Source organism: Lycorma delicatula, chromosome 1 (assembly GCF_047948215.1).
Source record: "Lycorma delicatula isolate Av1 chromosome 1, ASM4794821v1, whole genome shotgun sequence".
Taxonomy (NCBI): domain Eukaryota; kingdom Metazoa; phylum Arthropoda; class Insecta; order Hemiptera; family Fulgoridae; genus Lycorma; species Lycorma delicatula.
Window position 1 is genome coordinate 199,168,118 of NC_134455.1, and position 22,830 is coordinate 199,190,947.

Consider the following 22,830-nt stretch of genomic DNA (forward strand, 5'->3'; position numbering starts at 1 on the left):
AGAATGATCAAAAACAGATGGCAAAACAAATATTTAACTTTTATAACAGAAGAACTATTAAAAGTAGTGATTAAAAGAAGTAGAAAACGATCTTAAAACGTCAAAAATCTCTAAAGAAACCTGTTTAAATAGAGACAAATTTAGAAAATTAATCAAAGAATCTAAATTTCCAGAGAAGAAGGACAAGAGAAGTATAGGAAGAAAGTGGACCGAAGAAGAAAAATAACAGAGCAAAAATATATTGGGAAAACAAAAGCAGTTCCGAACTATTATTCAAACATGATCCTTACTGGTCTGAACAAAAAAAAAAGAATCACTGGGTAAGGAACAAGACTATCATCCTTATGATCTGTATAGTGCAGAACTAAATCATTCAATAGAAATTTCAATGACTGCGTTATACTTAATCAGATGTCATATTTTTAATAGAAGCTGATATTTTTTTTAAGTTTGACAGATTACGAAATTACAGTACAGTATTTTTTATACATAAAGCTTGAAGCTTATGAATGAAAATATGATGTAGAAGTTTTATAGGATGTGAAAAATGCTGTCTGATTGGGATTCAAATTTGGAACCTTTTGGATAAAAGGTGGAACGAAATGCTTTCAATTGTATACTACCACATATTAATAAGAACTATCAATAATATTTTGCATACAACAGCCAAAGTTAATATACAAAATAATATTATATAGACATTATTTTCGGCTTATTTCTATTCTATCAATAAATGCTCTTACAATATGAATTGTAGGAAATAAAGGGAAAAATACAGTACTGCACAGTGCATAATCACTTTATATTCCATTTACAAAATTTCAATTCTATTTTCACCAATACACTAACTCCATATTTAATTGTAAATATACTGTAAAGTTTGAGACTAATTTTTTTATTAATTAGAATAAAGATTCTTGCTAATACCATAGAAAAACCTTACTGACCTGCCTTTGAAACCAATCTTGATAACGTTTATGGTTACCAAACCTAACAGATGAAGTCAGGAATACCATTTTTCTTTCCATATCAGGTGTTAATCTAGACTGTAAAAACCTCCTTGAGGTACGACTTTGAAGCATTTGAATCACACCTAAAAAAGCAAGCACAAATTATCACAGATAACAGTTGATATAATCTTAAAACAGTTTATGTAAATAATACAGCATAATGAAACCTCTTATTAATAGTACCACCAATGTCTAAACACTCGACAGGCTGTTTTTCCAACATGATGTATACAATACAGTACATGTGTACATGTAAACAATTACAATGTTTAATACATTTTATTAAATTAAATTCTTCACTTCACTTCAACTTAAGATTAAATGTATAATATTAACTTATATTGGAAGACTGGTTTTTGATAAATATCTAGAATTAATTTACATTAATTTTTTTATGGAGGTACCTAATAATTGAAATGCATTATTGTCATCTATTTTTAAGGAGTGTATAATATTTTTAAAAACATATTTATGGTTTCAAGTGAGTAATGTATCATGCTCTAAACTGACTTGATTTGTATACTGTGTATATGAAAATGTCATTAACACACATCTATTCCACAATTTTTTTGTAGCTATCTATACTATTGGTAACAAGAGTGTGCAGAAAGTCACTCTGCATTAAATTAAATACAAATACATTAATTCCCATGGTTATAACTAATTTCAAAAATTGTTTCATATTTTTAATAAAATTTGGAAATTCTGCTTGATGTGATACTTTTAGTTGATTTTTTTAATCCATTTGTTTTATATGCATTTCAAAATCTGATATTCATGCATGATGTCTAAAAATTATATCAACTTGAAGGTCTCTCCTTTGATCACAGAAACTGAGTTTGCCACATTAAGCTGAGTTTTACTATAGAAATCAGTAAACATTCTACTGGAAGTATGTTACAGTTCATAACAAAGTGGAAAAGTCAGGAAGATTAATCAATCAATTCCAGCTTAATATACATAATAGTTTACTTTCTTTTTTTCAGTGCTCAATGAAAATATTATACTATGGTGTACTCCAGTCCATGGTACAACAGTATTACTGCATCACTGTTAATATTATACTACCGAAATTAAAGAATCTGCAAGTAACTATTAGTAGCATTTCAATTTTAGTCCAATTTTTTCAGAACATGATTTTTTAAAATTCCATTTGGAACATCAATGGTTTGGATTGAAAAGCAACTTTACTTTGCATTTTGTTTCCTTTTCTGCCAGTAGTCATTCATCCTTTCACTAACTTCATCTCTTTTTGAAAAAAATTTTCTTCCTCACTTTTCCTATTGGTTTTTCCTAATAACTCTTGAAATTTTTTATTTTATTTCTGCAAGTTTGGCATAAAATTTCTTCTTTAATACAATTTGTTATTTTTCACATTTTATTTTAACTTATGTTTATCACAACGTGGAAAAATGATTTTCTGAACAGGCATAATTCCATCAAATCAAATATTAATGAACCACAAAAACAAACTGCACAAGTAATTCATTAGTAAAATATTTATCTTAAAAATTTTTGAGTAATTTAATTTATCATCAGAGATCATCATTAGGTAACAAATCATTATCATCAAAGGTAACAAATCATCATTGTCATAAATAAAATCCATACTAATTATAACAAGCAGAACTGTGAGTTACATATAGAATTGATCACACTAGTTATTTTATCAATCCTACCAACTTCCAATAAACCATCATAATGTGGTTCATAGATTTGTTTATCTTTTATATTTGTATACGGATCATTTTTTGAGGTATAATTCTTTAAGAATTTATTAATTTCTAACTTTTTAAAATTTTCTTTAAACAGATGTTTGTCATATTTGATAATTTTATAGTTACTATTTTTAAATTCACACATAGGCTCATCAAATCTGGTTTTAAATAATTTTATATTTTTAAAAATATAAAAATGATCATACCTGATACAAAATTTATCATAACTACTTACTTGTTTAATAATATTTTTATCAAATTATTTTGAACTATTTTTAGTAACAGTAACATTCTTTAACCCTTTAAAAATCAGAATCAACATCTAATCAAAATTAATTATCTCTTTCAAAATCAAGATGTCAGAGTAAATATTAACTTTATAAATTTTAACATTATTATTTTATATTTTTACGTTTCGTTGGATAATAATTAATTTTTTAATGGTGTTATGTTTAACAAAGTAGTATCTACAGCAAATGATTTCATATTATGTTTTGTCTAAGCAAGACATTTAGATTATTATTTAGTCTTTTGTTTATATACTAGTCATTTTCAATACTCAAGTTTTAATTTTTTAATTTTGTATTCAGTCTTTTTATATTAGTGATCTTTATTTACTGATTTTAATTTTGTTTTTATTAATTTTTCTTTATAAGTTGTATTTGTAGCACAAACAATGAGAGTTTATTTGTTTATAGTGAGGTTTTGAATAAAATACTAGTCTTTATATTTTCTTGATTAATAAACATTTATATTTTGATTCAATTTAGATTTTCACTGTGGTTTAAGAAAATAATAAAAAAAATGTCATGTTATGTATAGAGACATGCATTGGGTTTAAAATCTGCAATAAAAAAATTATTTTTCAAAATTGTGAGATGAAATTTTGGATTTAACAATAACTCTTTTAACAGTGTTATTTAACCATAAACTTATCTTTTATAATTTCATTTTTTCTCTAATTTATTTTACAATTTTCTCAAAAAATGCAAATTTTTACATTTTCAATATACAAGAATTAAACAATTAGAAAATAAAACAAAACATAAACGACTGAATGACAGAACATAAAACAAAAATTATTAAACTGAAAAAGAAAACTAAAATACAAAATCTTAAACAAGATATAAAGAAATCATACAATTATATCAAACAATTTTTTAAATATAGTTACAAAAATACCATACAGACCTCTGCCTTAAACTGCCAATAAAAAGGTTATGTAAGTTACATTCATCATGAGTTTTTTAAATTTATGAAATGAGTAACACAAATTAAGTAACCCTACATAATGCTTGTATCATTATTTTTCAAGTAGTTTATTTTTTATTTAATATCTGCTTATAAAATAATGACAGCTCTGTTGTATAATGAGGTATGTGTTAATTTTAATATCTGAGGATGATTGTAATTATATAGATTATAAGATGAGAGTTTATGATAAATATCATTTTATTATATGATATTATTATTATTATGTTAAAAAAATGATTTCATTTGCACTTATTTTAAAAGTAAAATATAAATTTTTATTATTTGAATTCAAACTTAATATGTTTTATTTCTTTATAAATAGAAAATGTATCATATTAATCTAATAATAATAATTGCATTACACAGTTACACAATAAATTTTGTTTCTCAGACTGTTCTAACTTACTATAACAATGAAAGAATATTACAATTTCTGTAACTATTTTCTGAAATTATTAAAAATAATAAGTTTAATGTTATAGAAATACAATTTAATACTAACTGAAGACGTGAGATATCACAGAAACTAGTTATTGAAAATTAATTAAGTAAGTTTAATTTATCTAATTACTGTGTTTGGTCATTTGTGTTTTATGTAATATTATATTTTATTAGCACAGAGATCAAAATGTTACTGAAGAAGTATTTGAATATTCAAAAAAAAAAAAAGAATTTTATTTTTATTTAATTTAATATATATATATATATATATATATTAAATTATCAACTATCTACCACAGTACAGAATCCAATAATGTTTCTTACTTTATCTCATTACTTCTTATTTGTAATCAAAAGCATTTTTGAGGGTTACCCTCATTGTCAGTTGATCATAAAATTAAAAAACTTCAAAATACACATTAAAAAATACATCAAGAAATTAAAATGATCGCGTATATAGTACAATATATGTAGTCAAAATTAAAATAAAAATTAAACATTCTAATAATATAGCATTTTTTTTTCTTCTAATTTTTAAATCCCTTAAATATGCTTGTGGCTAGCCACCACATACAGTACTGTACTAATATTTTATGAAATTTACTTAAAATTTACAAAAGTGCTGCTATCTACAGCATTTTGATAAGAAAATCATTATAAAACTCTATCTTCAGATTAAACAAGTTTAACTTTTTTCTATATTTGTATATATAATATGTTTCCAAAATGTCCAATCTTTTATCATTATTATCATATTCTTTTATAATTTCAATTGTTCCCAAATTTGTTTTTAAATCAGTAATGAAATGTATATTCCATATAGATTAGTATATAATATATGGAATAAACATTCCATATTTAGTATTCCCAATATAAATTTTACAATCATTACATGTTATTTTATAAACCTTACATGAATTATTAGAATCATAATTATCATTATGTTATTTTAAATGTGTTATTATATGGTTGTTTGGTTTATATGGTGGTTTGTATTTTTCATCATAATAAACATTAATAAAATTTTCAATAATATTATTACTATAAAAGTATTATATTATATATATAAATATAAATATAAATATATATATATATATATATATATATATATATATATATATATATATATATATATATATATATATATAAACTGTAACATTTGTTATTTTATAAATATCAATTAATGAGGTATTATATCTATTTTTTTAATGGAATACTTTTTATGATATTTATTTCTCTATCTAATTTTTCCCTGTTATTCTGTGTATAATGTATTGCTATACTCAACATATTTGCAACTATATTAATTTTGTGTGACTAAGGATGATTTGATTTTCTATTAATAGTTATTTTACTTATTGTTGGTTTCCTATACACAGATGTTATAATTTTGTTATTTTTATTAATTTCCATGTCAACATCTAAAAAACTTATTTTTCTGTATTTATCTGTTTCAAACGTAAATTTTAAACTATCATGATATGAATTATCATATTAAATTTCATAAAATATTAGTACAGTACTGTATGTGGTGGCTAGCCACAAGCATATTTAAGAGATTTACAAATTAGAAAAAAAAAAGTTGAAGTTTTTTAATTTTATGATCAACTGACAATGAGGGTAACCCTTGAAAGTGCTTTTGATTACAAATAAGAAGTAATGAGATAAGGTAAGACACATTATTGGATTCTGTACTGTGGTGGATAGCTGAATTTTACTTTTATTTTTATTTAATATAATTAGTACAGAGGGAGATATGGGCAACAGTATAGAAAAAAATTATGTTACTAAGTTAATATATATATATATATATTATTATGCTTTTACGGCCAACATGGGACCACTTAAGTCAATTTTAGTTGGATCTTTTCTGAGAAAAGCGTGTTATTTTACTCTTTCGAGCTGCCCAGTATTTCTTCATCCGTTCAGATCTTGCTTTCTTTTCTTCATCCGTAAACACCCTCTTCGTTGTATTTTGTCGTTTGTCTGTCTTTTGTTTAAATCTAATGCTTTTATCTTTTAGCTTTGTAATTTTTCCAGTTTTATTCTGTAGGTCAGTCAGGGAAATTCCCAATTCTTTCATATCTTCTCTAATTTCTTTGATCCATCCTACTTCTAGCTTTTGGAACCAGAGCTTTTCAATGATATTTCTTGACAGTCTTGTTTGCGGTGTCCTTATGAGATGACCGAAGAAAGAGATTCTTTTTTTCCGCATAGTATCAGTAACAGGCTCTATTTCTCGATACACCACCTCATTTGGCACAATCCACCATTGGCCTTCTTTTTGGTGTTTTTTATTGATACACGTTCTGACAATTCTCCTCTCTATTTTCAGAATTTTTTCAATTCGGTTTTTCTGAGTGATTTTGAAAAGGGTCTCGCTTCCGTAGGTGACTTCTGGCTGTACTACAGTTTTATAATGTTTAAGTTTTGTTTTAGCAGAAAGGCATTTTTTGTTATATGTTGACCAAGTTAATTTTTGGGATTTAATCATTTTATTTGTCCTGTTTTGCCATGTCACTTTTTCATTTAAATTATAAGTTATTATTTCCCCTAGATATTTAAATTGTTTTACTATTTTAATTTTCTGATTGTTTACCGTAATGTGCTCTATTACCAGAGGATCTATGGCCATTAGTTCAGTTTTTTCGAAAGAGATATGAAGCCCTATCTTTTGTGCTAGGTTTTGAAGGCTCATGATTTGTGTTTTGGCTTCTTGAATATTATTTGCTAAAAGAGCGAGGTCATCTGCAAATCCTAGGCAATTTAGTGTGAGAGTTTTTCTTAGTACCCATTTTTATATTTTTGGGATTTATTTCATACCATTTTCTCATGACAAATTCAAGGGCGCAGTTAAAAAGGAGTGGTGAGAGGCCGTCTCCTTGCCTCAATCCAGTTTTTATGTAGAAGGGTTGAGAGAGTTCACCTCTGAATTTCACTCTGGACTGGGTATTGGTTAAAGTTAATTTTATCATGTTTACGAGTTTAGGGTGAAGGCCCAGGTTTCTCAGAATATTCAGCATGGATGGTCGGTGTATACAATCATAGGCCCTTTTAAAGTCGACGAAGGTGATTATTAGTTGTTTTTTCCGTCTTTTATATAAGTCCATCATAAGTTTTAGGGATATTATTTGCTCCGGGAAACCTCTCCATGGCCTAAATCCCCCTTGGTATTCCCCAAGTTCCAGTTCAAGTTGGTCTTTGCATATATATATATATATATATATATGAGGCACTTAGAACCAAAGTGGTATTAAGTACCAAAAATAAAAATAATGTAGTTAATGCATACAATCATTACGGGATAAGTCATTCTACTTGGTGGCAAAGAAGTATAAGTGATTTCCTTGATAGGTGCTGCTATCTAGTGGTGTTTCAAAAAATTACTTAGCAACTCTGCCATTTGGTTTACTGGAAGACAGATACAAATCACTTACATCCCTATGTCTTCAAGCAGTTTGGCAAATTGATTTGATACATTACAATAAAGCATTTTGTTTATGTCCTATTTCAGTATGATTTTTCAGTAGTTTTAGATGGAGTTGGTTAAAAACAAATTTAAAAATGGAAGATTAAAACATCATTGAACATTTATTAGAAGAAAGTTCAGGTAAGAATACATCCCATAATTTAAAACAACACTATTTGTATTCAACTCAGACCTAACTAAAAAGCTTATTGTTGATTTCACAAGCCTTTACTTAATTTTATAAATTAAATTTATTTTTTAATTTAATTATTTATTAATAAAATTTTTAATTTATTAATGAATTTATACCACTTTATTTAATTTTAAATCAAGTAATATAAGTAAAAATAAAAATATTCCTATAAAACCTAGGCTACTTAGTACTTTATTTCATTTTATTAACAACAGAGCTACTTTTAAATAGCATTTTCCAGGTAATTAGTTTTACCCTCAACTTTAATACAGGTTGTTTTGTTTCAGATCCTCCAGATGACACGGATGAGGACAAGAATTATGATCCACAAGATAATTCTCCAGACTCATCATTGTTTGAAATTCATGAGAGTCGTCAAAGTAAAAAAGCAAGAAAGTGGTTAAGAAATGAGAAAAATTGTAAAAACAAAAAAGCAAAAATACTACGGGATTCTGGTAAAGAGTATTTTGGTTATAAAGGTAAGCAATTCAATGCAAAACTAGTGCAGCCATATGTTCACACTTGGAGATATGAGTGCAAAACTGATGGTGACAGGAAAAAGCTTTTTGATAAATTTTGGGGTTTAGAGTCCTAGGAATTACACAACCTTCATTCATAAACAGATGCATAGAATTATCTGCACCAAAAAAATTCCCAAAAACATAAACAGAAGAGTGTTTCTCTCAAGCTGTAATGTACAAGAGTATGTAATATGTAAATTATTTTTTATTAAAACACTTGACATTTCTCAAAAAAGATATGACAATGTTCTTAAGCGGAAAGACATTACAGGAACAAGAGAAAGAGGTAAACACATCCCCAAAGAATAAAACTCCTGAAGAAACAATCAAATATATTAAGAAACATATTGCATTGTTTCCTAAAAATACAAGCCGTTATACTAGGGTAAAAGATCTAAACACAAAGTATCTGGAAAGTATACTTTCTAGATAGATAGTATCTAGATATCTGGAAAATGAAGATTACATCTTGACCAGAGCAAGGGGAGAGGAATAGATGCGGTTAAAGAATCTTTTTACCGGCACACCATTGTCACACAATATAATCTTGGCTTAAAAAAACACGCACTGACACATGTAATATATGTGAGTCTACAAATAAAAATAAAATTTGGAAAAAGCAGGGAAATATAGAAAAAACTAGGACTGAGAAGGAACACCACTCAATATCTACTGAAGAAGCAGATCTGCTGAGTGCAGAAAAATGCTAAGGAAAATCCTGCTGTCAAAGCAGTCTGTTTTCATTTCCAGAAAACATTGCCTTGTCCTATGTTAACTTGCATTGTGTAAGGCAGTTATGGACATATAATTTAGCAATACAAGATCTCAGAAGCAATCATGCTACTATACTGATGTGACATGAAGGTGAAATTTCATCATGTTTACTGAAATATGTCATACAGCTTCCTCCTACAGTAACAGTGTAATTGTTTTTAGTGATAACTGTGGAGGTCACCAGATTTTGGATGTATAATGTAAAAAATACCCACACAGAGACTGTAGATCAGAAGTTTTTAATAGCAGGGCATTCTTATTTGGAATGTGATGAAGACTTTGTCATTTTAAAGAAAAGTAAGAAAACACTGGAGTATGTGTTTGTGCCTGATGATTGGATAAGAGCAGTATAATCTGCACATCAGAAATTTCAAATAGTTAAAATGTCTGTAGAGGATTTTTTTCTGTAGAATAAATACATGAGACTCTAAAAGTGCTGTGAATGGTATCAATAAATTTCAATAGCTTCATTTTAATAAGACCAATCCATTTGCTTTGTACAACAAGTGTTCTTTGGATGACACCAAGGATTTCTAATCATATGATATGAGAAAACCTAAGCCTGGATGTCCAAAACACCACATTTACCCTAAAGCCTCTCTATGAGTCACCTCCAAAAATCGTTACAGCAAAGTTCAAAGATCTGAAGTCGCTGCTAGAATTTTTACCATCTATTCATCACAATTTTTATATGAACCTAAAGCATGGAAAAAAAGAAAAGAATAGGAAGCTGTCCACCTCCACTAAACCAGAGGATGACAAAAATGAAAATCCTTCAATTTGAAATCAACCGAACGTGGGAAACAGAATAAGGTTTTTGGCAGTATTTTTTCAATACTTTTTTCATTACTTGATATGCCATCAATCAATTTCTTGAAAAGAAAAAACTGCTGTCCCTAAAAAAATCAATTTCACTGCTTGATTTTTTATCTAAAGCTACGTGTAAAGGTTTGTAAAACAAACTGATACCAGTTAAATTAATTTTACAAGGGAATTTTTTAAACTTTTAGAGTAAGATTTTTCTAAAAGTGGTTTTTAGGCACTTACACCCCTTTGGTTCTGATCACCTCATATATATATATATATATTAGGGTGGCCCTTAGCTATATATAATTTTCAAAAAATTGAAATTGTGCTGCTCCCACCCCTAATCCTGTTCCAATTAACAAAAAACCAGGCTGTGGAAAACTTTAGCTCAGTCAGACAACTGCTAGGCGACTCTCAAATGCCTTCAAGTTAGAATATAATATACACAACAATTAATTCCATTCAAAAGCATTTTATGACAGAGAAAATGACAGCTTATAAATCCAAATAACATTAAGTAGTCATCATCATATTACAAAGTAAATTGAGTAAAAACCACATCAGAGAAGTTATTTAGAAGTAAGTTAATTTTTCTGCACTAGAATCTTGATTTAAATATGTGATCAATTCATTTTCTTTTCTTACAGCAAGTAGTAATATTTATTTATTTACAACATAAACAGAAAATAATAAAAACTTGCATACTCTCTGATGCAGTTCTTTATTAAATGAAACGAACTTTCAGTTTATTTATCACTGTGACTGAAGTGTATTAATAAAGAAATTATTAATTTTTGGAGAAAACAATTTACTAATTTCAAAGCTATAATATGAAGATAAAAATCTCTCTACAAAAACGATGAAATATATTAGGCAATGTAAAATTTACATACCTAGAGATCCACTACTAAAAAACTAGTGACTTATAAAATTCAATGGCTAGTTAATAAAATTCAAAAAAGCATTTTTGAATCGTTACTACTTACTAGCAATTATTTTAAATCTCTAAAAATCCATTAACTTATAAAACATAATCTATTAATTTAACCAATTAATCTCAACTGAAATAATTTTTACACTATAAAATATTTTTTTTAATTCTTATATAAAATCTATAGGAAACAGCTACTATTTACCTGTAAATGTCGGACTAAGAACCTTAGGATTATGTAAAATATCCTGCCAGAGCTGTTCAAATTCTGGAATTCTGGCAACATTTTGTAACAATCTAACTAAATCCCTGCCAATAATGAGGCATTCAGTAAATTTGTCTCTGAGTAAAGACACTGTAAACACAACTTCTTTCTGGCGAAGAGATGCTAAACCAACTGATCCATGATCTTCTATGAGACGTAGGTATGTATAAACAACAGAAGCCAACAAAAGAGGATATTTTTCTAACCATATTCTGAAAAAAAATTAAAGAAAAAAAAATTGAAAAAACAACAAAACTGCCATACATGTGCACGTATGTATGGTTTTATGGTTTCAACTACTTAATAACAATACCGACAACTTGAAAATTTATGCAAATATTTAAAACAAAAGTTTGTGAAAAAAAATATTTGAATTCTTAATAAAAAAACGTTTTACAAAATATCATTATAAATCTCTCACACATCTTATTAGCTGATAAATTAATATGCATGTTATTTTTTTACTTTTTAAAATCATGCATTTTAACAGGAACAAACTTTGTCAGAAATCCTAAACAATAGTATTCTGATATTATTCTTTAATATCTGTAAGTGTGTTTATTCTCTTCTTCAACCACTATTTTAATAAATGTATTAATATTTTGAAACAGATTTTTTTTCACTTTATCCAAAATCCACTTGTCTGAAGAGAAAATAAACAAGAAAAAAGAAGCGACTACAAAAATTAAATTGTAAGACTATATATAATTCCAATTTAATTCTTTAATTACCTAAATTTTGAAAACCCTGTTTCTAAGAGGTTACATTACATTTTATTTTTAAAATAGTTTTTCTGAATAAAACAGTGAATAATTATACACTATTCATAACTCTATACAATTTCTTGGTAGAAGAGTTCTAATATTGTGTTATTTTTCAGCTGACAAAATGCTTGCAAAAGGAATTTTAGAAGTAAATATATATATACACATTAATTAATTTATATTTAATAGCGCAAAACTAAGTATAGAACAATTGAAATAGGATGATTTACCCTATTTCATTACATAACAGAAACACTTTCGCGAATTTGATTCACATCATCAGCTGCATACATTTTATGTGTATATTACAAAACCATTAAAAACTTGTAAAAGCAGCATTTAAAAAAAAAAGAAGTTAAATTACAATCCCAACAAGAAATAAAAATGTAAAATATAAAGATTGTTTAAAATTACAAAGATCACAATTAATTAAAATTAACCAAGTTGAAATTGAAATGTAAAAATGTATTTTAAAAAACATAAAAATTAAAACGTTTAAAATATAAATAAAAACATGTGCTATTTTTATTTTATTTTTAATTTAAATAAAAGGTTTTAAAAGTTTTGTGTGGTTTAAAGTATAAGTTAAATTTAATTAAAAATTTTTAAAAAAAATTTAATTAGTTTTTTAACATAAAATTATAAGTGAATGGGAGGTATGGTGACATGGATTGCAAGTTTTTAATGGTTTTGTAATATATATATATATATATATATATATAAAATATATGCAGCTAATGATGCAAATCAAATTCGCGAATGCGTTTTTGTTATATAATGAAATAAGGTAAGTCGTCCTATTTCAGTTATTCTGTACTTAGGGTTGATCTATTAAATATAAATTAATTAATATATATACATATGGATTCAACAATTCACTTCTAAAATTCCTTCTGCAAGCATTTTGTCAGCTGAAAAATAACAGAATACTGGAACTCTTCTACCAAGAAATTGTGCAGAGTTATGAATAATGTATAATTATTCAGTTTTATTCAGAAAAAAAAAAATATATATATATATATATATTTATATATAGTTGATTCCAGAAAGTATCAATATCTACTTCATTGCCTGCTCATTAATATCAAACTCATGGAGAGGGGGGTTTACATTGTCAGTAGAAGGTAAGAACTTGTTCATAATTCATCTAAACTTCATACTTCATCATACAATCATACTTCATCTTAAAGGTAAGAACTTGTTCATCTAAGCACTTCACATCTGAAATCTCTTGATTGGGATTTAAGTTAGAAAAGTATCAATGGCAAAATCTGAAGGTTTCAGATCAGTCTGTAGAGAGAGAGAGTATCTGAAACAGCTTCCAGTTCAAATTTTCTTAAAGACATTTGTTATTTTACATGCTGTTTGCAGTCAGGGATGAGATGCAGTAATAGCATCTCCTTCACTGAGCTCTCAGACCTTTAAGTTTGAAGCTCTGACTTAATTCCACACAACACATTATACATATTATTATGTTTCATATATGGTTACTTGTGTTCCATAGCGTCAATCTTTTTATTTTATGGTTTTTAGTCAAGTAACCAGAGGCAAGTGCAGCCACTCACCACATACAGTAACAGTGGCAGTGTCTGTGTTGGTTGAGCCATAGCGCCGTATACTTTCGCACCCCTTAAAGAAATCGGAATTAAAAAAAAAAAAAAAAATGGTTTTTAAATATTTATCGGAAGAGTATTTGCAAGCCCAAATCTACTAAATATCTCATTTACTATAGTTGGGATTAGAAAAATTTATAATCATTGTTAAATTATTTTTTACCTTCCTTCATCCCCTTTCAAGGTCGGATTTCAAAAATCTATAAATTCGTTTATTGACAAGAAGATTGCACTTACCAAAAATCAGGTTGAATATTCATTTATTACAGAGAATTTAAAAAATAGCATGGTTTCAAAAAGAAATTAAAAAATCCATTTTAACCCTTGAAGCTCAGAATTTCAAAAAATCGAAAAATTGGTTTTTAAATATTGTTAATCATTCAGTTCAACACAGCTCACACAATAAAAACGAATAGTTCACAATTCATTAAAGTTTGTCTTCAACTAGCAAATCTCCAGTTCTACATAATGTATAATTTGATTATTATACATCTTTTTTTCAAAATTTTTTGAGATGAAATATATCTAAAAAATAACCTTCTCACATATGCCAAGAAACATGGGTAAAAATTTGGTTGTGACTGAACCGGTAGTTTTCTTATTTATCCCTTCCTCTATTTAACTTCTATTTCTATTTAACTTCTTCCTCTTTATATAATAGTATAGATTACTTTATTTAATGTTAATTTAAATCTATTATTATGTAATATTATTCATTTGATTGATTCAAATTATTCACTTCAAACTGTGTTCACAGTTCATTAATTCATTTCATAAAATTTTGTGCTTCAACCAGGAAATCTCCACTACTACATACATATATATAAATATATACATTAATAATGTCAACTGATCTAAATATAAATAACTAATTTAAATTCGATAATTTTTTTAAATAATACTAAAAATATGTTCAACTGATATTTTTGGTTACCTATTTTCTTGATAGATATCAAGTAATGACTCTATTAACATAATATTTCTAGCTGATATATCACCACCAGCAGCAAGTCTCATTAAATTCCAAGCAAGTGTTTCCACACCTGCCACTGCATTTCGCACAAGTTCTCGTAGTAACCACAGTAACTGTGATTGACATCTTTCTGTTAATTTTAACCATCGTTCCAATACTAACTGTGACAGATTTGCTAATACCATTTGCAAGCCATCCCGTGTGACTAATGTCAGATCACGATAACTCTGAAATTATAAATAAACACATTATATACAACAACAAAAAATTGTAATACACACATGCGCATGCACACAACACACACATACATTGTATTTTTATAATCAAAAACCAACTTGAAAAACCCAAGTACAGCATTGTAAAGTAAATGAAATGATACATTATTTTTTCTCTTTTATTATTCGAAAGAATAATACTATCATGGGATCCCGCATCATCAGTTGTATATAAGATATATTTAAGTAAAATTACAATTACACATAAAAATTTTTAAATTAAAATTACAATTTATATACAAAAACATATGAACTCAATTAAATAAAATAACTACATATATATAAATATGATGTCATAATTAAAAAATTAAATTTAAATAAAAAGAAAATTTAAACCATATAACCTGGTCAGCCAATGTTACATTACTGAGTGGATCTGAATTAAATTATTTATATACATTATGATTATATCTATTTTTATCTAAAAACATGCTGCTATCTGTTGCCGCTTTTATTAGAATATAAGAGTGTCATCTTCGTATTGTATCTGAAAGTTGATAAAGTTGAAAATTCTTTAATATTTATATATATAAAATTTCTCCAAAATGTCTAAACTTTTACTATTATTTAAATTATATTTCTTGATTTTCACTATTTCCAAATTTGTCCAAATATCAAATACAGTATGTTCATCATTAATAAGGTGGTTAGCAACATTAAATAAACCCAATTTAGCATTTTTATAATTTCTAATGTGTTCTAAAATTCTAGTTTTAAAAGACCTATTAGTCTTACCTATATATATATAATATATATTTTATTTTTAACTTTTTATTTTTATAAACGTCAGTGTAATTGTTATTTTTTAAATATATTATTATATGATTGTTTGTCTTGTATGCCAGTTTAAATTTACTTTTATCATAAATATTAGTTATATTTTCAACTACATTATCAGTGTAAATATTTTAAATATAATTGTCAATTTTTTGTGTATCACTTATAGGTATATAACAGTTGAGTATTATTAATTTTTGAATTTTGTTTTTTGTATATATTATCAACTAAAAAAACATTATAACCATAATGTTTAGCAATTTGTTTTATACTATCTATTTCTTTGTTTAATTTACTTTTATTTTTATTACATTGTGTGCAATTAATTGCTTTATTATCCATGTGTATATAAGTACTAATTTTGTATGACCACAGATTATTTGAATTTCTATGTATTGTAGTTTTATTAGTTGTGGATTTCCTATATACTGACATTATAAATTGATTATTTTTGTTAATTTTGATACTAATATCCAAATTTATTTTTCTATTTATGTAAATTTCAAAAGTAAATATCAAACTATTGTAATATGAATTAATTTTATTCAAAATTATATTTTCACTGTGCATAATAGGATAATAAACCATAAAAATATCATCAACATACCTAGTCCATAATAGGATATCATGTGTGTGAATAATGCCATAAATAATTTTATGTTCAAAATCCTGTAAATAAATCTCGGATATGATAGCTGATAATGGAAAACCCATCAGTAAAGTAATTTTCTGAATATAATATTTATCATTAAGTTTAAAGTAATTTTGTTGGCAAATATTTCTAACAATAGTAATAATATTATCAATAAAAAACAGTCTTCATTATTGTATATTAATTTATTTTTTATTATTTGAACTGTTTTATCTATGGGTATGCTAGGGTACATATTACTAATATCATAACTTACCATCGTAGTTTTTTCTCAAATTGTTAAATCTTTTAATTTATTTACAAATTCAAATCCATTTTTATACTGTATTTATAATCCAATTCATTTTTATTTTAAGTATTTTATCTGCTCTTTTTGAAATAATATACGATGGAGCAGTTGTGACATCAATCAAAGGTTGCTTAGGTATACCAGGTTTATGTATTTTTGGGTGCCCTGTTAATTTTGATGCACTTGGTACAAATGGGTATAACTTAGAATGATATTTTTAAGTTATTTTTATAATTAAAAATATTACAATAATTTTTTATTAAACTTTTAGTTATTTTTAGAAATTTGATTAGTGGGGCCATTTATTTCTTTGAAATTATTTTCTAATACATGCTGTTTCATCAGATTATTATATTTTTTGATATACATAATGACAGATGTTTTAGTTTTATGTGATTTTAAGATAATGCAATTATTCTCTGCAATTGGTAAATTACTTTTTATTAATATTTTTGGAAATTGGTTTGCCTCAAAAGAGCAAGTTTTTTGACGTGGCATACATAAATTGTCAGAGAGATGAGAACAATGTATAGCTGCTAGTGATTGACAATATTTTGAATAAAATATTTTTTTATTATTTTCATAAAATAAACATGTATTTTCTACACAAAAATTCCGATTTCATATTTACACACCTGGTAATTTATATAATAATAGTAAAAGTTTAAGACATTTTAGTGAGATTTTATATATATAATAAATACAAAAGAATCTCCAACTTGATCAACTTTCAGACAGAATAACTCTTAAAAAAGCAGCACATTTTTAGATAAAAATAGATATAATCATAATGTATATAAATAATTTAATCCAAATCCAATCAGTAATGTTACATTGGCTGGCCAGGTTACATAGTATATTTATTTATTTCTATTTATTTTATTTTAAATTTACTTTTTTAATTATGATACCATATTTGTGGTTATTTTATTTAACTGACTTCATATATTTTTGTATATGGATTGTAATTTTAATCTTTTAATTTTAATTTAAAAATGTTTATGTTTGATATCTAAATTTATATAAATATATCTTATATACAACTGATGATGCGGGATCCCGCAAAAGTGCTTTTGTAATAATAAAAGAGTAAAAATAAGGTAAGTATCATTTCATTTACTTTGTAATTCTGTACTTGGGTTGTTCAAGTTTGTTTTTGATTATAAAAATATAATAAATAGGTTTAGAGGAATATTTGTCTTATAAGTATTGATTTTAGAAAAATCAGTATATATATATATATATACACACACACACACACACACACACACAGAGGGTATTTATTCAGTAAATTTGATTATTATACTCAAGCAAGACATTATTAATTCATTATGAAGCCACAGTATCTTTCAGTTTCTTTTACACATATGCCATATCTTTATTTATAGTCTGCTCAGTACCCACAGCTAAGAGATTAATCATTACTTAAAATAAAAATAAAATAAAAAATATTTTGTCTCCAGTTGAATATACAATGAAGGCAGATTAGCAACACCGATAGGCATTTATCACAATGTAATATTACTTCGTCTAAATATTAAATTTCTAAATGCTTGATTTACAATATCAAATTACTTTTTTCTTTTTTTTTAATAACATTGCTATGTTACAACGTTGATACATTGATAAAAATAACACATTACAATGTTGTATCAATTAATATCAGTTTCATGCTTATATGACAAAACCTAATGAGAAGTTTCCATTGAAAAATGAAAAAAATGAGATTCATTCTCTTACTATTGAGTGGAGATTGTACAAAAGAGAGCAAGAAAAGTCCAGGTTTTAGTTTAGTTCTGTAAAGTGTAGATTCAGCAATAACAAATTAATCCCACATGAAAGTTTATTTATAAATCTGAAAGATAATCTAAAAGGTTTTGAGAGATTCTTAACGACCAGCACTAAGAAAAGAATTATGAAATAATAATTCAGCTTGTTAAATGTACTGATGACCTAACAACAGAAAATAAGTAACTAAGCAATAAATTTTGCCCTGCCGAGAAAACAAAAAATGAAATTGAACTATATTGTGGAATTCTGAAGAAATAAATTGTATTCCACAAATAAATACTTTACCCCATATTATAAAAGGTAGCAGTAGCAAAGGGGTAGATATGGAAATAGAAAATCTAATGATTTTGTTGTTGTTATTTGTTGTGTTTGTGTATGTGTATGTGTGTTATTCTGTTTGGAATCAGGATCTTTAAACCCTGCCATTCATGAATTACAGAAAATATTGTGCATAAAAAAATAAAAAAACTAACTGTAAAAATATAATGAAAGAATTATTTATTGTTCATACTGAATTTAAATCTATTCTAATTACATAAACAGGCTTCAGATGGCTTTCACATGATGATCTGAATATTACCGTGTCTGCTTCAGTAAAAACAATAAAAAGGATTAAAAAAAATATGTTTCAACATGGAAATATGCTCATTCAAAAAAAGATAGAGCTTCAGTTACTTGATAAAGTACTGCAGAAGAAGTTAATAGTAAATCCTGTAAAGTCAAATAGTATGAATAATAGTTGAACATACTTCCTTAAACAGTTCACTCTACATTAAAAATTGTTACTACGTGTGAAATGATCTTGGTTTTTACGGTAACATAAATGAGAGACATGAATAAATATTTTTCTCAGTAGAAAAAAAAGTGCTTTTAAAATTTATCAAATCCCACTTTTAGTTTGTCAATTTCCTCTCTTTAGTTTAGTTGTTTCAGTTATTTGTAAATGAATAATAATCAACACATGAACTAGCAATAAATGATGTTAAAGAACAGTTTAGATTTGGATTAACAGTATAAGGTGAAAAGATAAAGATGCTGCGATTTGCTGATGATGTAGTAATTCTAGCTGAGAGTAAAAAAGATATAGAAGAAACAATGAACGGCATGGATGAAGTCCTACGCTAGAACTACCACATGAAAATAAACAAGAACAAAACTAAAGTAATGAAATGTAGTAGAAATAACAAAGATGGACCACTGAATGTGAAAATAGGAGGAGAAAAGATTATGGAGGTAGAAGAATTTTGTTATTTGGGAAGTAGAATTACTAAAGATGGACGAAGCAGGAGCGATATAAAATGCCGAATAGCACAGGCGAAATGAGCCTTCATTCAGAAATATAATTTGTTTACAACAAAAATTAATTTAAATGTCAGGAAAAGATTTTTGAAAATATATGATTGGAGTGTCGCTTTATATGGAAGTGAAACTTAGACGATTGGAGTACCTGAGAAGAAAAGATTAGAAGCTTTTGAAATGTGGTGTGTAGGAGAATGTTAAAAATCAGATGGGTGGATAAAGTGACAAATGAAGAGGTGTTGCGGTAAATCGATGAAGAAAGAAGCATTTAGAAAAATATAGTTAAAAGAAGAGACAGACTTATAGGCCACATATTAAGTCATCCTGGAATAATCGCTTTAATATTAGAGGGACAGATAGAAGGAAAAAATTGTGCAGGCAGGCAACGTTTGGAATACGTAAAACAAACTGTTAGGGATGTAGGATGTAGGTGGTATACTGAAGTGAAACAACTAGCACTAGATAGGGAATCTTGGAGAGCTGCATCAAACCAGTCAGGTGACTAAAGACAAAAAAAAATAACTACCCACCTTGTAGTGGCCAAAAAGTATTTATTTATATTTTTTTTAAATGTTTTACTTGAGTAATAGACTATTTTTTAACTTGCTAACAGGTAAAAACAACTATTTTTATCACTTTTTCCATGAGCTGTAGCATTCTTATTCAACATCATACAGAGATCAAAAAGGGCTTTTTGGATAGAGTAAAAATTAAAATTCATTTAGTGTACTCAAAATTCATTTCATTACATAACCAAATCTTGTAATGTTTAGTGAAGTTACATTTACAAATTATTTTTTTTAAATTTAGGTCCCAATATAAATAATAAAGGGCTTAGAGTAACAGGCCTGTTTTATACCTTTTAACTCTTAGGTACTAGTAGTACTAGTAGTACTAAGTACATTTTATGTACTTTAAAATCGTATAAAATTTATTTTGTTATTCAAAGGGGTTGGCGACTAATGAAGCCATCAAAACCATTAAAAACACTGTTCCTCCTAAGCATGAACATATCCAAAAAATTGACAGCATGTATTTTTTCAGATAATAATGTAGGCCTACTATACAAAATATTTTGATATGTCTATAATGAGATATCTTATATTCTAGATAGTTTGTTACTTAAAGTATGACTCATACATACAAACTCATCTTTAAACACGAAAGTGAATAGACATGCATGGACATGAATGTTTGCATAATCCAGAATATAAGCATTATAGAAGGCTCAGTTACTGTTTTGATTTCAATGTGATATGTTGTATTGTTGCTAGTGTTAATACTGTGATTAGGTAATGCTGATTTGTTTATAAAGTAATTTTATTAGAAGTGAACTTTTCTTTTATGCAATATTTTTTATTCTTAATTTGATTAATTAGAGGAATTTTATTTTAGCTGTAGAGAAACTGGGATAAAACAAACTGAAGTGCAGTTGGTAGTTCAATAATTTATACTAAGTGTATTGTTATTGCAAGAACCCTTGCATTTTATAAAAATGGATTATGGAATGTTCAATTGGCATTGACAGTGAAACAGTAGTCACAAATTGACTTACAATAGATCTTCAGTATTGTAGAATATTTTAGAGTTTACTGAATAGCAAATAACATTGATATCTTTAAGAAGTTAATGTAGTGAAACAAAAAATATCTGTACTTTTCATAAAATGGAAAATTTAGGTAAATATTTTCATATCAATGGGAAAAGTTGTTCTGACCCATTTAGCTGTCACATTAAACCACTAAAGAAATCTCTTCAAGAAATATCTTTGACACTTTCAACAAGCAATCCAAATTTAAAATTAATTTTCCAGGCAGAACACTGTGTACAAAATGCTTAATCAAAATACAAAAACCACCAGATGATACAGAAAGCGAACCAGAATGTCAATATATATTTGAGCCTCAATGTGTTATAATCGAGTCTATGAATAAAGCATGTTCAGCATTTCCCCTGTTAAGGTTCAAAAATTATCAAGCAGCACAAAGAACCAATTTTAAAAAATAAAGTTACAAAAATAGCAGAGTCAATTTCCAGTAAATTAAACAATTCCTTTGATTTAAATATTTCTGCAGAAGAAACCAGTTTAGTACTACAAAATTATGCTGATTTAGGAAGGGAATATAAAGAATTAGTCATTAAAATAAAGGATAAAATGAAAACAGTTATATCAGCCCAGGAAAAAATTAATATTTTAAGTTTACAAAGCAGCTGGAGCATTCAAAAAATTCAAAATGAGTTTAGTGTTAGTCAGTATTTAGCCCATCAATCCAAACAATTAGTTAAAACAAGTGAAATTTTGCCACTAATCAGCAAAAATAAACCCAGTCACGTAATTGATGAAAATCTTATTAAATCTATCAAACATTTTTACCGGAATGATGAGCACACCTGAATGATGTCAGGCAAGAACGATTGTATCTCTGTAAGACAACCTAACAGGAAGAAAATTAATATTCAAAAAAGGCTTATCTTATGTAACTTAAAATAAGGGCGCGCGCGGGTTGTTTATCACCCACCTACAAAAATGTAAAACTCATGTTATCTGCTCTAAAAATGAAATTTGGTTATAAAATTCTCCTTTCAACCATGGTATGCGATATAGAAAATGAAACGTGTATGCTGTCACAGTATGAAAAATGTCCAGGCACTAATGAAATGCTAAGACTACTGCAAGAGAGCTCGGATAATTTTGATTCTGAAATTATTTTCAAATAGTGGGTTTCTGTTGACCATTGTGAACTAACTATTCAAATTCTTCCATTTCAAGAGTACTTAGATAAACTTACTGAAAATCTAAATAATCTAAAAAGGCATCATTTTGCTACAAAGAAACATGCTAATTTCCTCAACATTAAAAAAGAAAACTGTTGGAGGGTGAATGTAATGTATTCTCTCAAAATTTTCCCTTTGTGATACATAATGAAGTCCAGTCATATCACTGGTCAAAAACTTATGTCAGAGTACTTCCATTTTTCATATACGAGGGTTATCTTTTTTCAAGGTCAGATTGG

General features: G+C 26.8%; 1 protein-coding gene across 3 annotated transcripts in view; it reads right to left on the minus strand.

The window, feature by feature from the left end:
* IntS3 (integrator complex subunit 3) overlaps positions 1-22,830 on the minus strand; it is a 111,351-nt gene that overhangs the window by 74,936 nt on the left and 13,585 nt on the right. For all 3 annotated transcript variants that reach the window (XM_075370324.1, XM_075370333.1, XM_075370341.1), the window contains exons 3-5: positions 14,695-14,960; positions 11,324-11,595; positions 948-1,093 (exon numbers count right to left, since the gene is read on the minus strand). In XM_075370324.1, coding sequence (XP_075226439.1) covers positions 948-1,093; positions 11,324-11,595; positions 14,695-14,960 — 684 coding nt within the window. The remainder of the gene's footprint in view (positions 1-947; positions 1,094-11,323; positions 11,596-14,694; positions 14,961-22,830) is intronic.